The sequence below is a fragment of the Schistosoma mansoni genome (genome assembly GCF_000237925.1).
Source record: "Schistosoma mansoni, WGS project CABG00000000 data, supercontig 0186, strain Puerto Rico, whole genome shotgun sequence".
Classification (NCBI taxonomy): Eukaryota; Metazoa; Platyhelminthes; class Trematoda; order Strigeidida; family Schistosomatidae; genus Schistosoma; species Schistosoma mansoni.
Genome location: NW_017386069.1, coordinates 109125 through 136204, shown reverse-complemented (window position 1 = coordinate 136204; position 27080 = coordinate 109125). Strand labels below are relative to the sequence as shown.

Below are 27080 nucleotides of genomic sequence, written 5' to 3'. Positions count from 1 at the left end.
TTTTTGGCTTGAATCAATTCAATGATAGAAACTTTCAACCATGTTTTTTTTAATCTATTTACTTCATGTTTCTGTATATTAAAAGTAGCTGTCGACAGATTCTGTTCAAAATAGTTATTCACCTCAAGCAATCAAATATAGTTTTCAGAAGGGGTTTTGTGGAGATTTAACATTTTCATAGTTGAAAGCGTGAGTCAATTGAAGCTAGACCACCAGTGCTTCCAGGTTTTCAATGGTGGTCTAGCTTCAAATGACTCACGCTTTCAAATACAGTTTTGCAATATCGTCAATTGATTGATATTAGACATGTAAACCATTGAATCCCGATTCAATCGCCCAGAGGTTATTCATTCGTGTGTGAGATCGAAAGTCTTGGGTTCAATCCTCTATAATGGAGTCATGGATCTACACTATTGAGTAGTCCAATACTAGGACAGAATAGCTATCTAATGCTTACTTGTTCTCAATAGTTGTCTATCTAAGATCAATGTATAATTTAATTTATAGAAATTTAATTTTTTTTTTATTTTACTAAAATTAATTTATTTATAATTTAATTTAATTTAATTTATTCTAATAATTATCATTTTATTTTATTAATTTAGAGGCAATATTTAGGTGTATATGTATAAATATTGGTTTCAATCGATTTTGGTTATATCATTTAACAGTAAATAGTTTTATCAAACGTTTACTTCCTCATAAAGGTGAATTAAAATGGTTAATTATTTGGATGGAACAATTTAATCATTTGAATAATAGAAAAAATATTTTTTTATTCTATAAAAATAAAGAAAAATAGAAATTAAAGTTTTCTAATTTAAATTTGTAGATTTTTGTATATGGATTCTATTTCCGTATTTGTTGTATCTATCTACATTGAAATAGTTGGGGGTTTTTTTCTAAATATTATTACTTGAATCAAAAGTGGAATGATATTATTTTAACAGTTTTCGTTGTTGTTGAGCAATATAGAAGGATATGAATTCTAACAGTGTTTCCAGTTTAATTAGTAATGGTTAAGAGTATTTAGTCGTTGGTCCTTTTTTCTTTACTAAAATGTGATCAATCTTGATTAGTATATATCTATCGTGGAGGATTGCCATTATGATACTGTAGTGTGGTCTAATTATATCCATATAAGTAGTATATGGCGATGGTCAGACATTGAATGTATTTTGACAGAAGACCGATAAGGAAAGAATTGAAATGAAGCGCAATCGGTAGGAAAATGCATGAACATTGAAATTAAAGAAGATGAACTGATATTTACAGAAGGAATAGTGAAGATTGAGACATTTGGTTGTTATTTTGCAAATTAACTGTTGACTGTATGGTTATCAGAATTTAGTGAGATAGTCTGTAATTTGTGCTTAAATACATTCGATTGTCCCCACCCGTATTCTCGTTTACTGCAATACAAGTTTAGATGGAATAGTTGGAATGCAGTGATATTAAAACAGTCGGCATAAGATGTATATATTACCAACCATGATGGGTCGAATTTTAATCAAAATATCAACAACAGGATATTTCAAACTAATAAAGAAATAAATTAAATTTCATTTCCAATGTACGAGTGAGTGGCTATCGGGACTCAAGAACTAAGTGATTAATTCATTGCCGTTTTAAAGTGTTGTAATGGATTTGATTGAGTCCCATAGTAAACATTAACTCTGGGATGCAATTATATCCAGTTGATGAGTCTCAAATGGAATGAAACGTCCTTCCAAGATTCCACTGCCAGCCACATTTTATCTATTCTACATAAAATATTTGGCGAGACTATAATTTATGGACCACCTTTGAACGAATCTTAGGTGACCTTGAGAAAGGTTAGCCAATCAGTAAACAGTCAGCATTGAGTAAAAACGTGTTATACAAAACCAAATAATTAAAGTAAATACACTTCTTTTATATAGTCCAAAAACTTGTCAATGTTAGAAAAAGGTTCCAAAATCGTAGTGCATAAGGTAGAGGAACTCATCCATATGGCTCCATAATAGTTGGTCTCTGGAGCCATGATAAGGTCATAAAAACCCTCTCAGCCAGGACCATATAGCTTCATTATTGTTTGTGTGTACTCCGAATGTGTAAGTTTATCATTTTTATTATGGATATGTCCCTACAATACTCATACTACTGCACAGTCGAAGCTTCAGTAACATCTGCGAATATTGCAGCCAATGTTATTGGTGCTTTTAATATACAGTTTGCGGCAATTATTATAATATGCCTTAGTCTCAATCTGGATAGAGCGATAAAGGTTCCTATTCTAGCAAACGTCTTCCTTCAACATAGATTATATCGAAGGACAACACGTTAGTCTGCACAAGGTCTACAAGTCATTTAATACTCATAATTACAAATACAGCAACTTCTTAGTAGTTTGATTTGTTGCAGCCGCTTAATTGTCAAATCTTCTCTAAAATTCTCTATGAACCGATCGTACATGAGCATCAGGTACTGAAATAGGCACCGTGACCTTGAAATCTCTCAAACGAATCTGATTGGCTCGTCCATAAATTATAGTCTCGCAAAATATTTTCAGTGTTTTTTTTAGTGGTGGCTCATCAGATTTGTCGTCTGATATGAATTGTGACAATATCAACAAATAGATTTCATTGATCATTATTTCTTGACCGTTATGTCGAATTTGGTACTGTCATTTATTCTGTTCTTTTAAACTGATTAACAGTAAAGCTAAATCACTTAGTATGAGGGACACAAAATACAAACTTATGTTGTGTACACTGATAGAATCGTGTGACATGTTTTTATTTGTTCGGTATACTTTTTTTCAAATAATGGTTGACTCATGGCTCTGGAAATAGTTTTCAGATTTATTACTCGATTAAACCTTGGAAATAATTTATGTCATGATGTTTATCTAGTTTATTAAGTTGTAATTGTATTGACCGTTATTGAAATGTGTCCCGCGTGGTCTAGCGGTTAGGATTCCTGACTTTTGCCCCCAAATGCCCTGGTACGGCCGAGAGTGGGAAGAGTCCGCTCTCTCTCTCTCGAAATACTCTCACATGGCCACGCGTATATAGCCTCTGCCAGGGAAGTCCCATTCACTGCCTTCTCACACCAGGGGTATGGTTTGCGAAATTGAGAGGACGAAAAGCGAATGTCCGACGCTGTAACCGGATTGGTGGACACGGCGAGTCCACCTAGGGGAGTTCGAAAGCCCTAATTCCAAACCAATGGTGCACATGGGCTCCAGCATTCTTAGGGAACAAATGGCGTATGAATCAATCGTTGGTCACCGGCTACCATGAGACCGCATCTACTTACGATGCTCCCCTGCCTTGTGGACCAGATCTTTAGGTCAAAGGCTCAGGGTGTGGCTACCTAAGGGAACCACCAGCTTCAGTTTGGGCACCTGGGCAGTATCATAGCCGTCACACAAATCAAATAAGATTTGTGCGGCGCATATATATTTGGTGCCCCTTTGTACCAATATTTATGTGTTCAAATAAATAAATAACAATAAAATGTGTAAGCAGGCGTTGCCTTATAGATAAAGATTTTTCGACGTGTGGCTATAATTCATAATTGAGATTTTTATTAGTATAATCAAATTCTACTTGTAAACAATAATCTGACTCATTTAAATAGTTATTCTTAAAAACAATATGAAGACTTCTAATCTAGACGTCTAATCACTAAAGACATAAATATGAAAACAGAGAAAATGTTGACTAATTCACTAAAGGAATTAAAAAATAAAGAAATAATCACTCCGAGTATACACGATTCACTTAAACCCACCGGATCGAACACGCCACGACTATATGGTCTACCCAAAGTTCACAAGGTAGGTCTTCCGCTTCGTCCAGTTTTAGACATGTATAATTCACCCTACCATAAAACTGCAAAGTGGCTAGTTCAAATCCTGGAACCCTTACACAAACTAGTCGTCAACAAAAGCGTGAAAGACGTTTTTGATTTCATTTCGAAGATTGAACATATGAACTTAAGTGGTAAACGGATGATATCTTTAGATGTTGCTTCCCTGTTCACCAACGTTCCACTAACTGAGACTATTGATTTTGTGTGTCAACAATTGCATGAAAAACAAATCAATGTCGGAATTCCTGAGGCCAGTCTTAAAGAGTTACTTTTGAAATGTACAATGAATGTTCATTTTGTCTTTAATAATACATATTATAGACAAATTGATGGTATAGCGATGGGTTCACCTCTAGGTCCTATCCTAGCGGACTTTTTTCTTGCGAAACTAGAGAATGGACCCCTCAAAGATGTTATCAACAAGCTTGACTTCTATTGTCGGTACGTTGATGACACTTTTATTATCGTGGATCAGGACATTGGCAAAGTCGAACTACTCGAACAGTTCAACAATAAACACCAAGCTATTAAATTCACATGTGAAGAGGAAGTAGATAATAAATTAAATTTCCTTGACGTATTGTTAATAAAAAAAGCGAACGGCTCCATCAGTAGAAGTGTGTTTAGGCAAAGCTCTTCATCTAGCCAGTACACACACTTCTTAAGCTTCGTACCTATCTACTATAAAAGGAACTTAGTCAAATGTCTGGCAAATAGAGCTAGGAAGATTTGTTCAGTCGATTCTATCAACAATGAGTTAGAGGTTATCCATAATATGTTGATTGAAAGGGGTTATCCACTAGGATTCCTGAAGAAACATTTACATTCAACAAATAAGAAAGTAAAGATATCAACAGCTGCGAAGAAACCACTCTTCCTGAAACTACAATTCAACGGCGATTCAGCTGATGATGTACTACGGGATAGACTGACTAAAGCAGTTAAGAGAACGTTTAATGCTGCCGACCTCTTTCTTTCTTACTCGACACGATCTATGGTGATTCCCCAACTAAAGGACAAGTTGCCTGGTTATGCCACTTCTATGTGTATCTATAAATTCAGCTGCTCCTGTGGAGAAAGCTATATTGGGCGCACTACCAGACAATTGAACCAAAGAGTTAGTGAACACCTCCCTTCGTGGTTAGGAAAAGGTATGGTCAAGTCGATACGGAGCCCGATTCTTTCACACTTGATTGATAGTGGTCATGAAGTTGACAGAAACCAGTCTTTTAAAGTTATTTATCGTATTCCTACTACTTTTCCTTATGGGGTTCGATCTCGTCTCCTACACATAGCAGAAGCTATAGGAATTCGATCCAACAACCCAAGTCTTTGTGTTCATAAGAAATTTGTAACACCCTTATCCCTCCCTTGGCCTTAATAAATAATCTTATTTTCCATACTCTTTCTTCGTTTATTTTTCTTCACCCCCCTATCAATTATTTACTTATAATTTTTCTAATATTCGATTCCAATTATCTGAACACTTATTACGTAATCTTATAATTTCTATGAATGTTATTTCAGTGTCTATATTTTTCTAATCATTGACCTATTTTCCTATCATGTAACATTGATTCAAGCCTTTTATTATTCTTATCACAACTAGTACACCTGTCATTACACTATCAATTTGTACTTTTCACTTATTATGTTTAGTTATGTAATCTATTCCACTGTTATCATTGACTCATAAACTGCCTTGATTGGTTTAATAATTTCGTATATGCATATAAATATTACTGTATATTAGAGTAAAGCCTGATGAGGATCTAATCGAAAACAATATTGTTCGCTTATATATGTTGTTCTAAATCACAATATGGGAATTTTTCAAATATGAAGACTATTGACTTCAAAATGACACCAGATTTTGCATCTTTATGCGAATTGCTATTATTTCTGCTGTCAGTTCATATTCTAATGCAATAACGTTTGTTAAATTGTTTTGAAGAATCACTGTTAACCAGTGATTTATTCAACACTTTTCTCCGTATTAGATGGATTTTTTACCTCATGCTTTAACTTGATGCCTAGGTGACATTGTTCAAAATTAGTTTCGAACGAGTAAACACATTCGCTCTTTGTCTTCCCTAAAACTTTCAGTCTTGAAATTATCTCCAACACCTTTTTCTTGCAAGAATTAATTCTTTCTTTTGTAATCATATTTTTCTACCACTAACACTGCTACCGTAGTGAACGAGAACACTAAATGGGCCAACCAAATATATTTGAAAGTAAAATTACAGAGTATCTTAGTAAAATCCGAGAACCATACAGTAAATGCTTCATCTGCAAAATGTCACTCAACTGCCTCAAACTTGGTCGTTCCTCCATTTCCACACCAGTCTCTGTTCTCGTTCTCTTCTCTTCAGTTTTCCTAACCTTTTGCCTCCAGGCATTCCACTTTCGATTGTTGATACATACTATTTATATCTGTCGACATCAGTAGGACACAGCAAACTACTACTCTAGTATTCGTTTTGATAATTTTGTCTCGCTGTGCTGATATATTGTGGCAACTTAAACAGATGCATATATGTCAGGTTTTATGTTGCTTATGACTAACTGACAACAGATTCGGTTTTCTCATTAATTCGAATTTAATTCAATACTTAGAACGTTAATTGAATGTATCTTGTATTTACGCTTTGAATACCATAAATTATATTTTGCAGTAAACTTCTATCACATTGGACTAAATGTTTATTTAGCTATGCTCATAACGACCACATGAGAAGTATGTTGTTTAACACAAACTTATGACAAATTGGCAAACCGTTCAATGTTCTAGAGGTTAAGCATTCTCACTAGACCGAAGGTTCAGGGTCCGGATCATGCGTGCGAGATCGTATGTGCGCACTGCCGAGGAGTCCCATACTAGGACGGAATGGACGTCTAGTGCTTCCAGGTTTTTAATGGTGGTCTAACATTCATCGATTCATGATCCCAATCAAAAACTTAATCTCCACAACCCCACACTGATGTTTGCGATTAGTGATTTTCTTCTATTATACTCTTTTTTCTTCCTCCTTCGATCCACTACAAAATGTCTGAGACGTCACAACTAATTCAGTAATAATAGTGACTTTCTTGGTGTTGAAAATTCTCTTTATTAGTACCTTCATTTTTGGGTAACAAGTGATGTAATAACTCACATTAGATCAAAGCTGTTATTCGTGCCTGCAGATAATACATGATATTAGACAGATTTATAGTGCTGTGTTAGTTGAATTGAGTAATTACTATTATGTGCAGTATTTCTGTCATCTTTTATCAAAAAAAACATTCTAAGTACCCCTAACTTCAGTTTCAAAGGCATCAGTAGTTTCCTAACCTTTGCTTTCTTATGAGGAGTTTGAAAACATATGTAAAATTCAGAAGACTATAATTATTGATTTTCATTCTCAAACCCATGGGCTGGTATAGATTGACTACAATACACTAGGAAATAATCTTTCAACAATTTATCCCAGATTATGTTGTGCTCAGTTTACGTACTTATATCCACTAGCTACTAATGACCATATGTGAAGTACCCGAAATTCACATTACCATATTTATCTTTGAAATTTTAGCAACTGTACATCTTTAGTTTTTTGCAACAAGATTTTTATGCGCCGGTAAGAATGTATAAGAAAATCCTTCGTGTGTCTTTTCCTTTCAACCATTTTCTTGTTGTTTCTTTATGTGTATCGTTTCCATACCTACCCATATTTTGTTCTTTGGTCTATCTGCAATTGCTATTACTATATTGTTTACAACATCCGAATCGTAACCAACTCCTTGTTGATATTGGGTCTTTCAACAACTGTTTTATCGTTATTTTACTTGACAGCAATTTATGGCTGTTGCAGTAATGTATTACAGTACTTCTGTAGTCGTCTTGAGAACTGATCGCTCTTGTTAAGAAGTAATCAAGTTCTCTGCTTGTCTTGAGGACGTTCGAATATAAAAATCGATTAACAACTCAGTTTCTTATGTAACTATTTTATAGTTTATTGCTCATCATTGCAGTAAACTGGATTTATCTATTCGTTTTCTTGGGGTAGAATTTTGTTTCTCTGCTGATTAGTATCTTTATCCTATTGTATTTATTAACTTTTAACAATTGCCCTGTACCTACATCCTTCAAATACTACTAGTTTAACTTGCGTATACAGTTTTTATAAAAAAAACCTCTAATGTACGTTTTCGGACAGTTACTGTAAGGGAACTATTAACTATCAGTGTTTTTGACTTATTTAAACTGAGAAACAATCAACTGTGGAGGCATAACGAAAGCACTCCAACTCTAGATTCAACAGGTTGTTCGAGGAAGCTCTTCTTCTGCTTGTTAACCCACTGAGCTGGTCAATAGATAATCTTAATACGCATTCACACTCCTTGATCCTTAATTCCTGACGCGGTTGACTTTGAGATCATTGAGTAAGAATAGAGTGAGCACGATAGCGTTGTTAGATGCTCAACATCCGGGACATCTTCAGTTGTTTGCGTATTATTATACACTTCTTCGTTTTTCGAAATATAGCCCTCCTCAACCGCCTAAGATGTCTTGTCCGTGCTACCGTCAATTAATCTGAGTATTATTCTCAAAGGAGGTTTATACAGACGAAACAAACTAGTAAGAAATAATAAAATCTGAGTAGTACGAAAGTCAATCACTTAACTTACTGGGAGAGACATATTCCGCCAACGAATTTTTGTGGATCCAAAAGCTGCCAACTAAGCACAACAGGACATTCGTGGAACAAACTTTGCTCATTAACACATATTTCAAAGTTGCATTGGCCGACATGGAAAAAAAATTGTCATCTACATGGTTATCCAAATACAAAAATTACAAGAAATATTCAGGGGGATGTTATCGTGCACAAATGGAAGATCAGAAATTTCAATTATTTTCACAATTTGCTATCACAAAGCTGACCAAAATGTCTAGAATGAATACAGCCATCTATTATACATCACAGAAGAGATGGAAGTTTACGCCCTTCCAGCAAATCCTGAAGGCCGACTGCACTAACCGGTTTTTGACTAACATGCGGCAAATGGGAAACCGAATGCCATGTACGGCGAACGGCATATGTATCTTAACGTGAATTTACGCATTCCTATCCACTGGATTTTCATTGTTGAAATGTGTCTACGCCAATTATTGGTGTAAACCTGCTACAACACCATAATCTCGTCGATGAGCGCAAACAGAGGTTAGTAGACGCAACCACTTATTCACCTATTTGTGTAACTTTTTTAGTGGTTATAGATTATCCTCAGTCACTGTAAGACACACAATCGACATATTTTACCATCAGACATTTGACAAGTACTATGATCCGTGCAAAACGAAGAAAACGACCGTGTGTAGTTATGTGCAACAATGTAAGCCAGTTCGCTTTTCGTACCGATTCAGGTGACGAATCTTCTGATTCAGATGAGGTGTGTAGGATCACTAAAATTAATGTCACCAAAGCATGTTTGTAAGAGGACTTTCTTGACTATATAACGTACTAAACTCTTCCCATAATTTTCAAGCTAAACATACACTAATTCATACCCCAGGAAGAAACTATGATTAACCTTTTATCGTGAAGTGTAGGACAATCAAGGCGAAACTTGTGGTGGTATTGGGCTCTAAACACACAATCCTCAAAGCTGAACACAAGACAACTGGGAAAACATATATTCAATTTTTAACGAGGGGAAAAATTCAACGATGGATAAGGCGAGAAGAGGGAATTCAATTAATTCAATTCATCGGATGGAATGGCTCAGCTTTGCAGATGTGGTTATTCTTGTGTAGCTTTTATTCATATTAAATATATTGTTGTCCATCATATATTGGTGATGATTACAAGACGAGTTAGTGTAGACAATGATATGACTTCCACGTAAGATCTTATAGACTAGGTAATCATATCATGACAAGTCTACAGTTTTAGGATCTGGTCACCCTTTACTTCTCATAAACGTCCTAATCGCTGCATTGGAAAACATTATTAGAATTTCGAGAACTAATTCAGTAAACATCCTCAATAAAATCCCTATAAGCAACCAATACGTCTAGATTTGATAACAACGACCCTATTCCTTTATATGAATACTGTGGCATGGCGGAACAAACCACAAGCATTACTTACTACTCAAGGCCGATCTAGGTGCATACGAATTTGGAAAATTATTTGTTTTGCAATCTTAGTTAAAGAAACATATCTCCAATATCTAAATTCAGTGTTTTAAAGACTTCTATTACATTCGACAACGTTTGCCTTCGCTTACTGGAGCGAGTGTTTGGTCGTCCTCAGCTCCATTGGTTGAGATACCACGACTCTATCTTGATTGATCAGTAAATTTGCACCGTAAGGCAAACTGCATATCAGTTTACCCAACAATGTCTTTGTTGTGAGTAAACAAAAATGACAAATTAGAACCTACTAACTTTCATGAGCAAACAATTAAGGCGTTCACTACTCACCCTATCATTGGTTAAAAAGTTGGGTATTATGTAGTAGTGGGAAATATTTTGAAGACATTCTAGATACTGCTGCAAAGAATACAACAAAATGACCAAATCAGTACCTAAAAATAAAACTCAACGGTGACTTAGCAAAGATACTTGAAGAAACGCCCTAAGATAGGATGTGTGCAGAAAAACTTATGAGAACAGTAACGGTGTCAGAGACTTACAGAAATTCTAACATTATGGATCTATTTGACTCAATATGTCTCAGATTTATGTCTACCTAAAACGTATAGCAACTCCCCTTTGCAGTTACTGCCGGTCCCAAGGAGGAGAGTTTGGCATGGGGGTTAGTGACCTCATCCAATAGAAAACTAACTCAACAAAAAAACGACCACCAGGAAAAATTATTCAAACAATTTAAACTCTTCCGTGGGAATTAGAAGGTCTTCATTTAGAGGAGTTATGATGCCTCATGATGAAAGTCGAGTTCCTTCGGAAGTCACGAGGCTGATGCCCCTTCTAAAAACCAGAGAAACCACTTATCTAGGTACTTGGAATGTACTTACGATGTCGGAAACCGCGAGAGCCATGCAAATTGCTTCAGAAATGAAAAGATAGAACTTGGAAGTGCTTCGAATAAGTGAAACACATTGTACGTAGGTTGTAAAACAACAACTATCTTCAGGGGAGCTTCTCTTATACTCCGTCCACGTAGAAGGAAATGCTCCGCATACACAAAGCGTTGCACTGACGCTATCCAAACAACCAAAGAAAGCACTTATGGGATGAAAATCTCATGGACCAAGGATAATCAAATTCTCTTTCAAAACAAAGAAAGAGGGCACTCCAATGAACGTCATCAAATGCTATACGCCTTCGAACGATTATAATGAACACGATAAACATCAATTCTACGATAGGCTGCAGTCAATCGTCAAGACGTGCGCGACAAAAGACTTGACAATTCTGATGGAAGATTTAAATGCCAAGGTTGGAATGGACAACACCGGATATGAAGAAATCATGGGACAACATGGACTGGGAGAAAGGAACGAAAATGGTGAGAGATTTACAAACCTGTGTGTCTTCAACAAGTTGATCGTGGAGGATGCCATATCGTCACATAAACGCCTTCACAAAAGCACATGGACTTCACTGGATCACATTACACAGAACCACATCGACCATATCTGCATCAACAAAAAGTTCAGGAGGATGATGGAGGTTGTGGGAACCGGAAGAGGAGCTGATATAGCGTCAGATCATCACGTGCTGGTCGTCAAGATGAGATTGGAACTCGAAAAGCACTGGACAACAACGGCGGACAACATCATAAAAGTTTAATACGGCGTTACTTCAGGATACTGACAAACTCGACAAAATCCAAGCAGCCCTCAACAATAAGTTCCAGGCCTTTCATGATTTACTTAATGGAGAGGGAAGTACTATGGAGAGCAACTGGAAAGGGACAAAAGAGGCAATCACTTCAACATGTTGGGATGTTCTGGGCCAAAAGAAGCCCCATCACATGGAATAGATCAATGTTGATACACCAGCTGAACAAGAGAAGAAAAAGTCAGGGCATAAGCCGAATACACAGAAGTAAACAAGCAAGTGTAGCGAAGCATTAGAACCGTCAAACGTAAATATGTGGAAGACTTAGCGTTGACAGCGAAAGAGGCTGCAATAAGAGGAAACATGAGACAACTGCATGACACAACATAGAAACTCGCTGGAAATTACCGTAAACCAGAACGACCAGTGAAAAGCAAGAAAGGCAAGGTAATCACCAACAATGAAGAACAACGAGACAGTTGGATAGGTCGCTTCGAAGAACTCTTGAATCGACCAGCTCCACTGAACCCATCCAACATTGAAGCAGCACCCACAGACCTCACAATTGATGTTGGCCCACCGACAATTGAAGAGATCAACATGGCCATCAGACAAATCAAGAGCGGCAAAGCAGCGGGACCAGACAACATCCCGGTAGAGGCACTGAAAGCAAATGTAGCAGCAACTGCAGAGATACTCCACATTCTCCAGTAAGATTTGGGATGAAGAGCAAGTACCAACAGACTGGAAAGAAGGACTTCTGGTCGAGATACCAAAGAAAGGTGATCTCAGCATGTGCGATAACTACAGGGGCATCAGTCTTCACCCAATACCACGAACAGTCTTCAATACGGTGTTGTTAAACAGAACGAAGGACTTCGTAGACGCTCAACTTCAAGACCAACAGGCTGGATTCCGTAAGGATCGATCGTGTACAGACCAAATCACAACTCTACGGATCATTACGCAACAATCCGTTGAGTGGAATACATCGCTCTACATCAACTTCACTGACTACGTGAAGTCATGTGGTGGCATGAGCAGGACAACACTATGGAAGCTTCTTCGACACTACGGCGTGCCTGCCTGAGAAGATAGTCAATATCATACGAAATTCCTATGATTGATTATACTGCAAAATCGTCCTTCGAGGACAACTCACTGACTCCTTTGAGGAAAAGATCGGTGTGAGGCAAGGTTGCTTACTTTCACCCTTTCTCTTAATCCTGATGATCGACTGGATCATGAACACGTCAACATCTGCAGTGAAGCACGGGATCCAATGGACGGATAGGATGCAGCTGGACAATTTAAACTTCGCGGATGATCTGGCTCTCCTATCACACACTCAGCAACAAATGCAGGAGAAAACGACCAGTGTAGTAGTAGCCTCAGCAGCAGTAGGTCACAATATAAACAAAGGGGAAAGCAAGACTCTCCAATACAATTAAACATGCACCAATCGAATTACACTTGACGGAGAAGCTTTACAGGATGTGTAAATCTTTACATATCTGGACAGCGTCATCGATGAATACGGTGGATCTGATGCAGATGTGAAGACGCAGAACGGCAAAGCAAGAGCTGCATATTTACAACTAAAGGACATCTGGAACTAAAAGCAATTGTCAACCAACACCAAGATCAGAATTTTCGATACAAATGTCAAGACAGTTCAATTGTATGGGGCAGAAACTTAGAGAACTACGAAAACCATCATCCAGACGATACAGGCGTTTATTAACAGTTGTCTACGCAAAATACTTCGGATCCGTTGGCCAGACACTATCAGCAACAACCTATTGTAGGAGAGAACAAACCAGATTTCAGTTGATGAAGAAATCAGGGAGAGAAGCTCTGGAAGTGAATAGGACACACTTTGAGGAAAGCACCCAACTGTATCACAGGACAAGCCCTCACATGGAATCCTCAAGGCCAAATGAGAAGAGGAAGACCAAGGAACATATCACGCCGAGGAATGGAGACAGACATGAGAAGAATGAACAGCAGTTGGAACGAACTGAAAAGGAAGGCAAAGGACAGAATGAAGTTGAGAATGGTGGTCGGCGGCCTATGCTCTATTGGGAGTAGCAGGCGTAGGTACATAAGTAAAATGTGTAACAAGCTTATGAACGAGTTATTCTAAGCAAGTGTAGAAATCCAGATGATACAGACACGTATATTATGATTTAAGTCTACTTCAACGGCATGTATCATCCAGTTGCGTAGGTTTTTTAACAACATTGAATACCAAACTGATTATCAGCCTACAATCACAACAGGCGATAGAAGCTAATCAAAATACGGCGTGTCCTAGCCTTTGAAACAATCCTTAGAGTCTGCAAAATGCTGAACGTCTACCTAACAGTCACAAAATAACAGTACAGTAATCTTATAATATCCATCACGAAATGAGTTAAACTTCCATGGCTTGATGTGTAAACATCATATGGTAACATCATGGAAGTTCATCTTCAGATTTATAACGTCATCTTTAGGCAATGTCTTCATAATTTCCGAATAAAATCATGAAGATAACAGAGACCTGTTTCCAAATTTTTGCATTTGTTTTATATTATTAATTAAAAGTTACTTTCTAACACTTCGACAGATGCACAGTGAATTCATTTCGCTCAAGGTGATTGTTCAAACTGTGGATATTCCTCCGAAGTCTATAAGACTTTTTAAATACACCAAATAAAATTATTTCTTGGCTTTCTGCAAATACACTGGATGCCAAATCTCTGTTGTCGAATTCTAGCTTGTTTTTTATTACAATTGAAACATGTGTTTGTGGTCTTGTTTGAACTAACCAAATAGCATGAACTATGGCAACAATATGTACTATGTGAGTGGTACAAATGTCTGAGAGATAAAGTAACACCATATATTTCGAACCGCAAGCACAACCAGGTGAGCCTTTCATGATTTGTACATGGAGTCCATATGTATACAAACACAAAGGAGAGTATTTTAGTAAATTTTGTGAAGATTTGTGTCATACTTTGATCTCTCTGAAGTTTTTGGAATAATTATTTCAGGAACTAAAGATCCTTAAGTCCCGATCGCGCTTTAGCCATTTTTTCAATCGTCACTTGGTTATTGAAGACATTGGCAATGGTGGATTGGGAGTTTATTTGTAATGAATTGAGATGCATATGCATCTCGAGATATCTTACCGAAGCAACCAAGGAAAAGAAAGTAAAGACGAACAAAGGGTAAATCAAAGGAGATTCCGTCACAAAACAAGGAGCGAATAAGAGCGAACGTGTCCAAGTCTCGTTTTTCGCCTATCATCGAGATTTAATGCGAATTTCCCCTTTTTCTGTTTCTCTATGTTAAAAGTGGTACTGAGTTGTTTACTTTTAGCCTAAATTCATTTCGAATTGTCTGCTTTTTAATGATTCACACGCCTGATTGTCTGCTATTAGCCTAGCCACTAATGCTTCCCAGATATCTTTCTTACCGTCATCACAAAAAACACGACTATAATTGACTACATTGAAAAATGATACATGACCAAAGACATTTATTAGCTAAAAGTAATATCATAGTTTACGAGTAATTTAATGACGATTTCTACATATCTTTGTTGTAAGTGCAAAGTTCCAATGTCATTTGCGAAGATTTGCAAAAGAAGTTAAATGTAATGGATTATTAATTAAAAAGGTGTCCTAGTTGATAAGTACATAGCTAATCAAATGGTTCAAATGGTTGTGGACGAAATAGAAGCTTTCGCTTAACGGGCTTCCGTGTCTAGTAGCAGTGGATCACCAATACCCCCAGGCAAGAACCTAGGTATATTAACGATAATAGAGGAAAAAAGGAATTTGGTAGATCATAATAATATGTTATCCTTAGTCCTTAAGAATAGGTCAAGTTTCCTCTTAAAGGACTCCTGGGAAGTCGCTTGGACTAGCTCAGTCAGCAGCAAATTCCAGAATTTGACAACTGTTAACGAGTAGAAGTCATGTCTACAGTCTATTCTGCTATGTTGGGTCTCCAGTTTCTGGGTGTTACCCCTGAGGTTAGTATTGTGACTAAGCTTAAGTAGATGTTTAAAGGGATGACCAGAAGTGGTAAGGATACTGTAAGTCATAAGAAGGTCACCTCTAAGACGCCTGTACTCTAACGGGTAAAGGTTAAATGATAGGAGGCGCTCTTCATAAGGTTTGAATTTGAGTCCCCGAACTGATTTCGTGGCTCGACGTTGAATACGTTCCAGAGTGTCCTTATCCTTTTGGAGGGAGGGAGGAAATACTATGTTTCCGTACTCTAAATGGGGACGAATAAAACTGTTAAAGATTATGTAGAAAGTTCTACCGTCAAACTGGCCAAAAATGCGCTTCAGTGTTATCAGTGCAAGGTTTGCTTGAGATGCGTTTTTGTCACAGCGTACGATTTCAAGTCGTAGGGTACCAACACTCCTGAATCTTTTTCGACTTGGAAAACTTCTAGGGAGGAGTTCCCTATGTTGTAACTATGGTCTACAACATGTCGCAGATGGACTACTTTGCACTTTGAAGTGTTTAAGGTAAGTCCATTCTCGTCTGCCCAACTTTGAAGTCGAGTCAGATCCTCCTGAAGTGCTGGTATATCCTCTTGGTTACGTATCTCTCTCCAAAGTTTCACATCATCAGCAAAAAGCAATAAGTCAGATGAAACTTCTTGTAAATCAAAAAGAGAAGAGGTCCTAGTATTGAGCCCTGGGGGGACCCCACTAGGACAAACTGGCTCCCACACCATACACCTGATTGGTTCAAGTATGAGCCATGATACGAATATGTTTGCTTTATAACCATTTATGCCATGTACAGTATTGGTCAGAATTACAAATTACGCTGGTAGACCATATAGAACTAAACATAAGAATGAGCCATTTAGAGCAGTAACAGATTGTTGAAAATGATACTTGTGCTCACAAAGACGTAAAGCTCAGTGAATATGTGTCCAGTTAAACAAATCGGACACAGAAAATTTGAAATTGATTTACCTTGGGATTTATAAATTGCTGATTGACCTTAAAACATGGGATGTGTTGTAAAATTAAAAACGTGTTATAAAATCAGTGGATATTAATGGAGTGAAATAACAATAATGCAAAATATGACATTTGAAATAAGGTTTAAAAAATAATCATAGTATTTAGTTCATGTTCGATACTGAGCAAGTAATCCAGCTTATGGAAGTCTTTTACTTCCATTTTGCAAGCCATATTTAACTATGAATAAGTAATCTTAATATGGATACATAAAATACCTACTTTAATCAAAGCCAAAGCATATTTTTCACAGATTTGGCCACATTGTTTCTAAATAATATTATGCCAATACTTTTTATTGATGAGGGCCTTTGCATTCCTGTACCCTTCTTTTTTTAAATACGTAACTGAAATCTGTTTCTGTCAGACTGGAAACAAAATATAAGAGTGGATGCATTGGTCTCTCCCAGATGGTTTTCGGAATATGCTAGTCACCTGAGTTATCCAAAATCATTTTCAGCTTACCATTCCTGATTTAAAAATAAACATCTTTCACATAGCGAAAAATAAACATTTGTAGAATTCACTTATATTAGGCTATTTTTGGTAAGTACAAACCTTATTCGGCATCAAATAAACTCCTAGTTGTTATAAAATAAATTGTTACATAGTTCTCAATCCCCAATTTATTTAATTATGCACCTGATTATCACTGTTGACATTTATGTAACTATCTAATTTTCAACCGCTAATATTCATGAATTGATGTGCTTTTACTTAAAACCATAATCATGTGGAGTATGTGTCCATAGTAAGATCTGCTTATTTATTTGATTCTAAGTTAGTTCTTCTTTACAATTTTAGTACATTATCCTAGCTTTACGGGAGTAATAAGGCCCTGTAATTATTTAATTAACGTAATCTTGATACTTAATTTGATATAGCAAACTCAATAAATGAATAAACGAGTTGTTTTCTTTCCACTATAGATGTCACGAGAAAAAGTTAAAAGCAGTGAACATGGTGAAGAACAAAAGTATCAATATGCAGTTTTTGCACAAATGGAAAGTCTGAGTGACAAACTCAAACTGCTAAATTATGAGAAAAAATTTTGCAAGTAATCACATCTAGCAATAATAAGTCATTGGTAGGCGACGACATCAGAAACCTATCACAAGACATTATTTTGCAATTCCAACTAATCCTGGTGAACAATTTCATTGTTTTACTGCCCTAGCTGCGTGGCTGATTTCACAAGCAAACTGTAAAATTGACCAACCACAGGAATACGATGATCCAAATGCAACAATATCAACCATTTTAGATGCTGTCAGAACTCTAGGATATACTGTAGAGTTCCCGCCTTTAAAACTGAAAAGTGGATGTGGTGAATATTGCATTAATGTTCTTAACATGTTGGCTGACGCAAGCCTTCAGATTCAAAACATTAAACTCTTACCACCTGAATATCCAGAAGATGAAATAGAAGAGCCTGGTGTTCAAGACGGTGAATCATCGCAAACTGATGAAGAAATAGAAGAGTGGGGCGGATCTTCAATCGGTAGTCGATTTAAATATAGTCTGTCAGACTGCGATAGGCTAGGGAATGCTGATGAACAAAGTGATGATGACGACGATGAAGAGGTGATAGACTTAAAAGGTAAATTATTGTTTGTTCATTTTGAAATCAAAATCCCAAGTTTTTCTTTAGTAATAACTAAACTGACACTGTGTAGTCGAAAATTTAGCAAAACAATATTGTCAAGACTTACGGCATATCACTTAATCTGAGTTTTATTATGTTGAGAACTTTCCCAACTTCCATTTTTCCTAAACAACCAACAAAAGCATGCATCAAGTATACCACATTTTTCCTTACAAATCGTATATTCGTCTTATCCTTCATAAACACGAAGCAACATTTCATTGATAATATGCAAAACCCAAATCAATAAAATAAGAAATAAACTATCCAGGCCACATAATTTTTGATTCAGAAACATTTCTATATAGATGTTTCTCAAAGATTTATCTTGACGATCTCGGGATAAAATTAACGACTTGTGACCGAAATAATAGTTGTGATGAGGGAGTATAGTTATGCACAAGTTAATTTGTCAGTGAAAACTGTGTTCATGTGGAATCATATTTTTCAAAACCCGTGAAATATGGACTAAAGTATCTCCTGACAAATACGTCACTGGACTTCAAAGAAAGTCCACGTACTGAGATTACAATAAAGACTGGGTAAATCAGATTCGGTTATATAACAACTCATAGTTTGGTTGTAACTGTTATCTTTAAAAGACTTCATTATTAATTACAGGACTTAATCTAAAACCTACTCAAAGTCATAAAACAGATTTGACTGAAAAACAGACAGAACTTAAACCTACAGGCAAAGTTGATGGGAAAAGATCGAATAATCGTGCAGTCTTAAAATGCTCTACAGACCCAGCAGACTGGAAACTTGAAGTTGAACGAGTATTACCACAACTACGTGTCAATGTTCGCAGTGATATCAAAGACTGGAGAACCCATTTGGATCAAATGAAGCAGCTGACAATGGAAATCGAAACTATGTTCCAGGATGCTAAATCCCAATTAATCAGATTACACAATGAACTGAATTCAGATGTCGATAAAATAAATAACCGAGAGAAGTATATGAATAATCAAGTGGAACCTCTGTTAAAGCAATATAGAATTGTACAGGTAAGCTCCTAAGATCTTTTTTATATTGCCAGAGACCAGACCACCTAATCAAACAATCAGTTGGGTTTTTTGATGATCAGTCCTGGAAACTTGTCACTTACAACGGCTATGAAAATACGTACTGAATCCCGTAATTTGCATTTCGGAAAGATATTTTTCCGCTAACTGGACAAAAACTAATAGTAAACCAATGGAAACTTCGACGTACGTAGGTTGGAGTTTAGCGCATGCAATTCCAATAACTGTAATATACAAAGTCATCTGACCTAACGTAACTCAACTCACACATACAAGTTCATGTATTGATTCATTCATATCCAAAAAATAGGTTGATCCGAACTAGAGAATCAATAGTTGAGAGTAGAGTTACAAAACCACTAATCCAATTATCTGAGTAGAAGTCTGGTTGATAAGCGAAGATGTCACCAAACAGAGAGCATTTCTCGTTAGAATTGTATAAATCGTAAACTTTTACAATAAAAATTTCACGAACATCAAGTATTTATACCAGCAGTATTAGGTACATGTTGGATCGAAACAAAACTGAAGATGCAAAGGCTTAGTCCCATTCTCAACCTCGACTTCTAGTTAACTGAGGTAGTCTAGTGTTATTAATATCATCTATCGTAACGCATTACGCAATTTGACCTTACGAGACAGTTTACATACTAAGTTTCGTGACTTCGATGCATGAAAAAACCCTTTACGATCGATTTACTGTGACTGCTACTGCTAAGACTCTGTAACTGTTTTTTCCACCGACTGAATGTCGCTAAGCTCTATTCCCAATGTATTTCTTACGCTTTAAATATTGACAACGGAAAACAAAGTCTTAGCTTTGAAATACTCATAATTCCAAGGTTTCTATCAGTTAAAATACTGAAACTTCAGTGTGATCAGTTATTTCGAATAATTTGAGTATGAAGTGTATGGTAATATAAATCTCCTGTAAGTAAACTTTTAACTCAAATGTATAGTATACTGTAGAAGTTGATTCCTCTCAATTCGACTTCGAAATACATCCTGTTAACTGTGTATTTTAGCAGGCCAGTTCTCCTAATAGCACTATCAATTTACTCGCGAATATTTAAAAGCCAAAACACCAGTTGTTGTGATTAATTATTATTAATTATTAATTAGCAAAATCCACAAACGAGAAAGCGGCAAGCACACCGGGAAGTAAAAAGTCGAAATATGTATATGTATTTTGTGTTAATCAATGTGCAGGTAAAGTTATCGGTTATCTGTGTTTACAACCAATGAGGATGGACAAATATTGAGGTGTAGACATGCTTTCAATCAGATTCAAACATAATTTTACAGTGAATTAATTGTCTAAATTACAGTAAGTAATAAAAAATATAATGGGCTTATTACAATACGCTACCAATTAAAAATGTCAAGATAGTGATGTCATCAGAAGCTGAGGAAAATCATTATTGATAATGTTCTAAAAAAGGAGATGTAAATACTAAGAACTTAATAACGACTACTTAGAACATGCATACAATCAGTAATATTGTGAAAAGTATTATCCCAAAGACAACTTACTTCGTAAGTACTATAAACAAATGTCTTACCTGTATGCTCAAAGCAATATTTCACAAACTACTAATACTGCTACATGTATAATCTTTTTAGACTTATATTTTTATTATAGGATAGCTTAAGTGACATAAATGCCAAGTATCGAGAAGCAAGTGGCGGAATCACTACTCGAAGTCGTACTTTAGCTGAAATCAGTGAAGAACTGGAACGTGTCAAAACAGAGATGGACGAGAAAGGTTTGAGTATGACAGACACTTCTTCTGTAGTGCGTATTAGACAAGCTATCCAGCGTCTTAAGTCAGAGATTACTACGATGGACATCAGAACTGGTGTTTTGGAGCACATCCTACTTAGAACACATTTACGAGTTCGGGAAGATAGTCAGAAACCATTTACTAAGATGATAGAATCGTCGAATGGAAATGGGGCATTTGTTTTTTGATTAAATCTTATCTGTGGAATTATTTGCTTTTATGTATTTCTGAAATCTGTTAAATAACTTTGCCTTTTTTGTATCTCTCCCTTACCTAAGATAAAAATGTAATATACGATACTTTATATACGACTGTAACATTATCTTCAGTAACACTTCATATATATCAAGCAGATTTGAAGGATAATGCATACAATATAACGGGTTAGCAGACGAAATTTGATATGCCCGCACAAATGTGATATATTCGAACTAGGCGAACATGAAGACAGTTGTCTAGTATTCGATTTCACACTACCTTTCGTCAGTTAAAGACTAACGCATTTTGCAAACAACTTAACTTGGTGTTGTAACGAAGATTACTCAACTTGAACATAACACAACTACGACATAAAACTAATAGTTTCTTTAGTGCGAAATTAGCGCCATTCATCGGGAGTTAGATAGGAAACCGTGAAGTTGCATTGCAAACGACATCAATTTTGCGAAACATTATTCATCATCGTCTCTAATATTCACTCCCTCCACTTTTAACTGCTTTAGTGTTTCTAAAGAGTGTGTACATTAAGTGAATCAGCTTGTTGATGCTACGGAAACTATGGTGAATCCCAAAGTAAGAACGATTGTTCCGGGACAAGTTTTTCTGGTGAGGGCATTTTCAATATCTTCAAAACCGCAGTACAGCTTGTTAACAGTTGAGTGCCTCAGATGTGTAGAGTACCTTTGAATGTTATTAAGCACTGCCGATGAAAATATTTGGTGGACTGTCAAACTATTGAAACTTCCCCCAGAACAAGCACCACCACTCATATACTCGCTTCAATTCTCCCTTCTTATTTGATGTAGACGGACGATTGCACTGAGATTCCACCAGTTCATCTCTATAGCGTGATGTTTACAGCACTAACAGGTTCACCACATATGTTCAAGAATTCAGAGAGAGAGAGAGATTCATCTGTTTAATAATCTGTCTGGTAAAAACTAGTTAAATTAAACGAAAGAAATTAATGCATAGCTTGTTTGATAATTGCAAATGAGAAAAACATTTCAACACGAACAAAACGAGACTTTGACCTTGAAGATAAGAGAGTGAGTAAGGTTAACCATAATTACAGTGATATGATGAGAAATTGCATTGGTGATTGAAAGGATAGTACTAAAAAATTTCATCTATATACTATTTTTCACCTAAACATCACAGTTTTACGTAATCAAAACAAAGTTATTGTTCAAATTAGAAGAAATGTACGAAAAATAAAAACTTTACTTTCAAAATCCAACTTTCCTGATTGATAGATGACATAAGAAAAAAGAAATATAGATAAAATCATTGGTGCAAAATACACATTGTACAAAGAAAATAATAAAATAAGACTGCAATATGAGCAGTACTACGTTTCCAATGGTGCAACAGTAGTAAAGATGGCAGTTTTTACCATTTTCACTGCTTCGCCTGCTTTATTGATATATAATCGATCTTTCATACTAAATAATGATTGATTGTTTAATTTTAACATATCGCCTTCGTCATGTGGACAGTAGTGAAATGTAATACATTCCGGAAAGCGACGATTTGACGTGATTTTCACCACCATAGATAAAGGAATTGATCGATAAACAACAGCATACTTTGGGAGATCTGTAGTCGGTTTTTGAATAGCCGAATATTCAGATGATTTTGGATTCTTTTTGTTGAAAACAGACTGTAAAGTAGAACTAAGAGAGTTGATAAGTTGGTTAGGAAGTCGAGGAGTTGGATGACGCAACAAAATTAAATGACGTTCTGCTAAAACAAGTAAACCACTATTGCCTAATTGTCCATTGGGCTTTAAAAATCGAGTACTAAATACACCTCTTACTTCTGGACGTCTAGACCACCGGGTAGTATCAATTAAATCTCCAACTTCACAGCTGTCCATACCATCGATTCGAGAGGGAAAATCCCCATCCATATCAGGTGTAACTTGTGTAGATGCTTTAATAAAACGTTTTAACCAAATTGACTGTTCAGATAACGTCGCATTTTTTGTTTCTTTCTCTGTATGATTGGGACTGTTTGTAATGGTTTCCGCTTCATCCTCACACAGATCATCTTCGTCATAGTCATCATCAATACTAAATACAGATGATGTATTTCTGTAAGCAACGGGTTTTTTTGTTTCTTTATTCTGAACAGGTTGGTATGTAGGGGTTATATGAGTTTTGATTGATGTTGTTGGCATTGAACTTACACCTGAAAGTTTCAAAAGTTTTGGTACTTGATCCAAACTACGGCCAGTATTAAAAATTGCACTTGAGAATTTAGAGAATAAACCAACACTCGAAGAACTAACTGGTTGTACTTTCGCTTTTTCATTTATTAAACATGACTCCACTTTACTATCAGAAGAAGTTGATGAAGGAACAAAACTTTTTCCTCCAATACATCCTAAACATATTGTAGGTTCATGACCGATTAAGCTCCTACCAACTTCATAAGTACCTAAGACTTCATGTAAAGCTGTATAACCACCTTCAATCAAACTGACATATGGTGTGTTTTGCCTGAGAAACTCAGCTACAACCATATTAGCTAATTGATCTTCGTCTTTTCTCCCAGTGCTTAAAAATGTGATATGCTTTCCAACAGCATATGAACCAGCAGCAAGTGATCGTTCTTGAGTTGATAATAAGAACTGTTAGAAAAAGTAAAAATGTGCAGTGTGATAACAGTTAACGCTAAAATTCTATCCGTATAACCAATTTATGAAGAGTATCTATTTATTTTTGATTTATTTAACAGTTTAGGCAATCAGCATTACCATTTATTACAAATAAAAACAACACTTCATGTTAATTCCAGGGAATGTTGTTTGTGATTTAATACGTTCTTTTTTCAAAAAGTAGAATGACAGAATTTTCAGGATTCACTTTAAAAAATAAGTTGCTAGTCAACACGACTCCGAACAAATTAAGTGGGTTTATTTGCAACATTTACATAACTGACTAAAGCCTGTTAGTTGCGCCCAATAACATTCCTGATATCCAACCAACAAGTAGATTTAAATAATATTTGATGGAAATAAGAAAGTTTGTTTGTGACAAATTTCCTTTTAGCTTTGTACAGCGTTTCTGTGACCATCGAAAATGTCTTGATAGTTTGCAGAAGTCCAATCGAATTTACCCTATTCTAAATATTTCTATAATAACGTAGAGTAAATCGGCATTTCAGTAATGAATTTAATACGGCTAAAATTCGAACGTTCTCTATATCCTATAAATGCTTAAAATTCCGACAACAGATCACAATTAACGAAGAATTTGTTAATTCAATTCGTCACATTTGTTGCCGACATAAAAAGATCATTAAAAGTAATGTTCTAAAAAAGTAATTAACTAGCGAATTTTAATAGTTGAGATCATAAATCAATTGAAGCTAGACCACCATGGAAAACCTGGAAGCATGGGACGTCCTATTGTGGGACTCCTCCGCAGTGCGCATCCATGATCCCGCCTCGCGAGATTCAAACCCAGGACCTATCGGTCTCGCGCGCGAACGCTTAACCTCTAGACCACTGAGCCGGCATCCAACGGTGTTAATGTCTAACTTCAACTAGTCTACGAAATTCAGTGACACATCCACCATTGTCTTCAGCGAGTTACTATCTCACAACAGACACGGTTGACTCATGATCTCGACCATTAAAATTACTATAATATCCACAAAAATCCCTTCTGATATTAACTAACGCATTGTTGTAAATTAATGGGGAATAATAATTATAGAATATTAAAATATTCAAGAATCAAAAATAAATCGTGAATGTATTAACAACATGCTTTGAACCATATCATTAAAGGTTTTCGGACACTAGGTTCACTCTGATAGCTTACAATAACCTAGATAGCATATATGAAAAGGCATGGATCTCGCACATAGGCATCATATTTTTATTCAATTACCAAGGTTTGGGCTAACTAATTTTAACTTCAGAGTTAACATTATAAGTTAAAGTGTGGGAAGGGGTCGAAATGAGCAAAATATTACATTCGCCCCAGTCAAAGCTGATGCAGACCCAGCTAGTTGTATTTGTCCAGCCATTAGCTTTGAATAACTATTTCGAAACGGTAAAAGAACATGTCGCGTTTGACGAAGTATAAGTGCCTCTTGATAGAGATTCTTGCAACTACGAGCAGCGTATGTTTGCAAATTGTACCATGTCTATCTGCGTATCTATTGTGATTATATCAAGGACTGGACCATTAAAGCTAGTTTAACTTCTCGAGCAAATGGTATAGACAAGGAAGAAAACCAGCTCACTATTCTGTTATTACATTATGGGGAGAATAATGGACATCACCACTACATTTAGTAGGTGCACAACTAGGAAAAATTGAGTGTTCACTGAGGTACCATGATTTATTTGCATTTTTACAGCAAAGCTTGGTTGAAATACCATAAATTCCACCCATAGATTAAAGATTAAAATTAACTGTTATGACTGGCATAATAGTCAAAGGACAAATGAATACTGAAGACTATATGCGTGGTTGTAAAAATAAAATACGTTTATTCGATAAAATGTCATGGTACTCCGGAAAGTTCTGTGTTTAAATGGACATGATCATCAAACATTTGGTAGTTTTTCTCTGCTGACACACAAAAAGTTAATATCTATTTCATTTTTATAGTACTGAAGAAACGGAACCATAAAACTAATTCTAAACACAATAAAAGACATACAAGGACGGAAATATATGACTGAATTAAATGACATAGAACTCTGCTCCATAACAATGTTTTGGCCATATCTCGGCACCTTAAAAGTCTTATATATTAGAACTGCAACACATCCTGATAGATCCTACAGCCGTATAATTTAGAATCTTTTTAAGTAGATCATTTCCCTCCCCCTTTAAACGAAAATTTTTGTGCAATACATCGCACAAATGCCAGCACCCAAAGTCTGTCAGTCAGTCAGTCAGCTACAACGTAGGACCAGGCACATATATGCATCGGTCCAAGTTGCCATACCTCGTTAGCACAACAAGATCAACACCGGATTAATAGAAATAGTTAATTTAGTGGTGGTAGTATATAAAAGATAGGTTGCATATAAGGATATAGTATAGGAAGGAAGAAAGTTATGAAGCAATTTTAATCTCAAGGTTTAAAAGAAGATAAAGAGTGTATACACCTACACCATTGTGATCGATTCTGAGTCATGTCACACAGAGTCTCCAAACATTGGTTACGATAGTCACGCGGACCCCAACCAGGTAGTCTGCATTTACCAACATGGCTCAGACTAGAAGTTAGTGACTTCAAGCACAGAAGACTCTGCATTTTGTCAGCGTCTTCACCAAACAGAACTATATCATCTGCGTATTCTAAGTCGATCAGTGGACCACCTGGTAGGAGATCAATCCCTAAAAATTCAGTCGAAGAGAGTGTTATTTCCAGCAATAGGTTTATAATGAAGTTAAACAAAAATGGGAATAGTGGACATCCTTGTCGGACACCACATGAGGTTGTAAGATCAGATGACTGATAGAGTTCGAGTAAAGATCCTTCACAAGGTTTATGTACTTCTCAGGTACACCTTTCAATGACAGACACTGCCACAGAACCTCTCGGTTTACAGAGTCAAATGCTGCTTTCAAGTCAAGAAAAACTATCATTTTCAGACGCCGATAAACACGTCTGTGCTCCGAAACTTGACGAATAGTTGAATATGTGGTCGATGCAGCACGACCAGGTCTGAAGC

At 36.2% G+C, this 27080-nt stretch overlaps 2 protein-coding genes across 2 annotated transcripts in view; one reads left to right on the top strand and one right to left on the bottom strand.

The window, feature by feature from the left end:
- Positions 1–17626: 17626 nt before the first annotated feature.
- Smp_098650 (hypothetical protein) lies at positions 17627–21342 on the top strand (the record flags this gene model as incomplete). Its single annotated transcript, XM_018794342.1, has 4 exons — positions 17627–17754; positions 17789–18297; positions 18964–19352; positions 21013–21342. 4 exons carry the CDS (start codon positions 17627–17629, stop codon positions 21340–21342), a joined length of 1356 nt encoding a protein of 451 aa, XP_018647066.1.
- Positions 21343–22507: 1165 nt separating this feature from the next.
- Positions 22508–27080, bottom strand: part of Smp_176370 (hypothetical protein) — a gene marked incomplete at its 5' end in the record, with an annotated part of 10546 nt that continues 5973 nt past the window's right edge. Inside the window, one exon of the mRNA XM_018794331.1 lies at positions 22508–24008. Coding sequence (XP_018647065.1) covers positions 22725–24008 — 1284 coding nt within the window. The 3' untranslated portion in view covers positions 22508–22724. The remainder of the gene's footprint in view (positions 24009–27080) is intronic.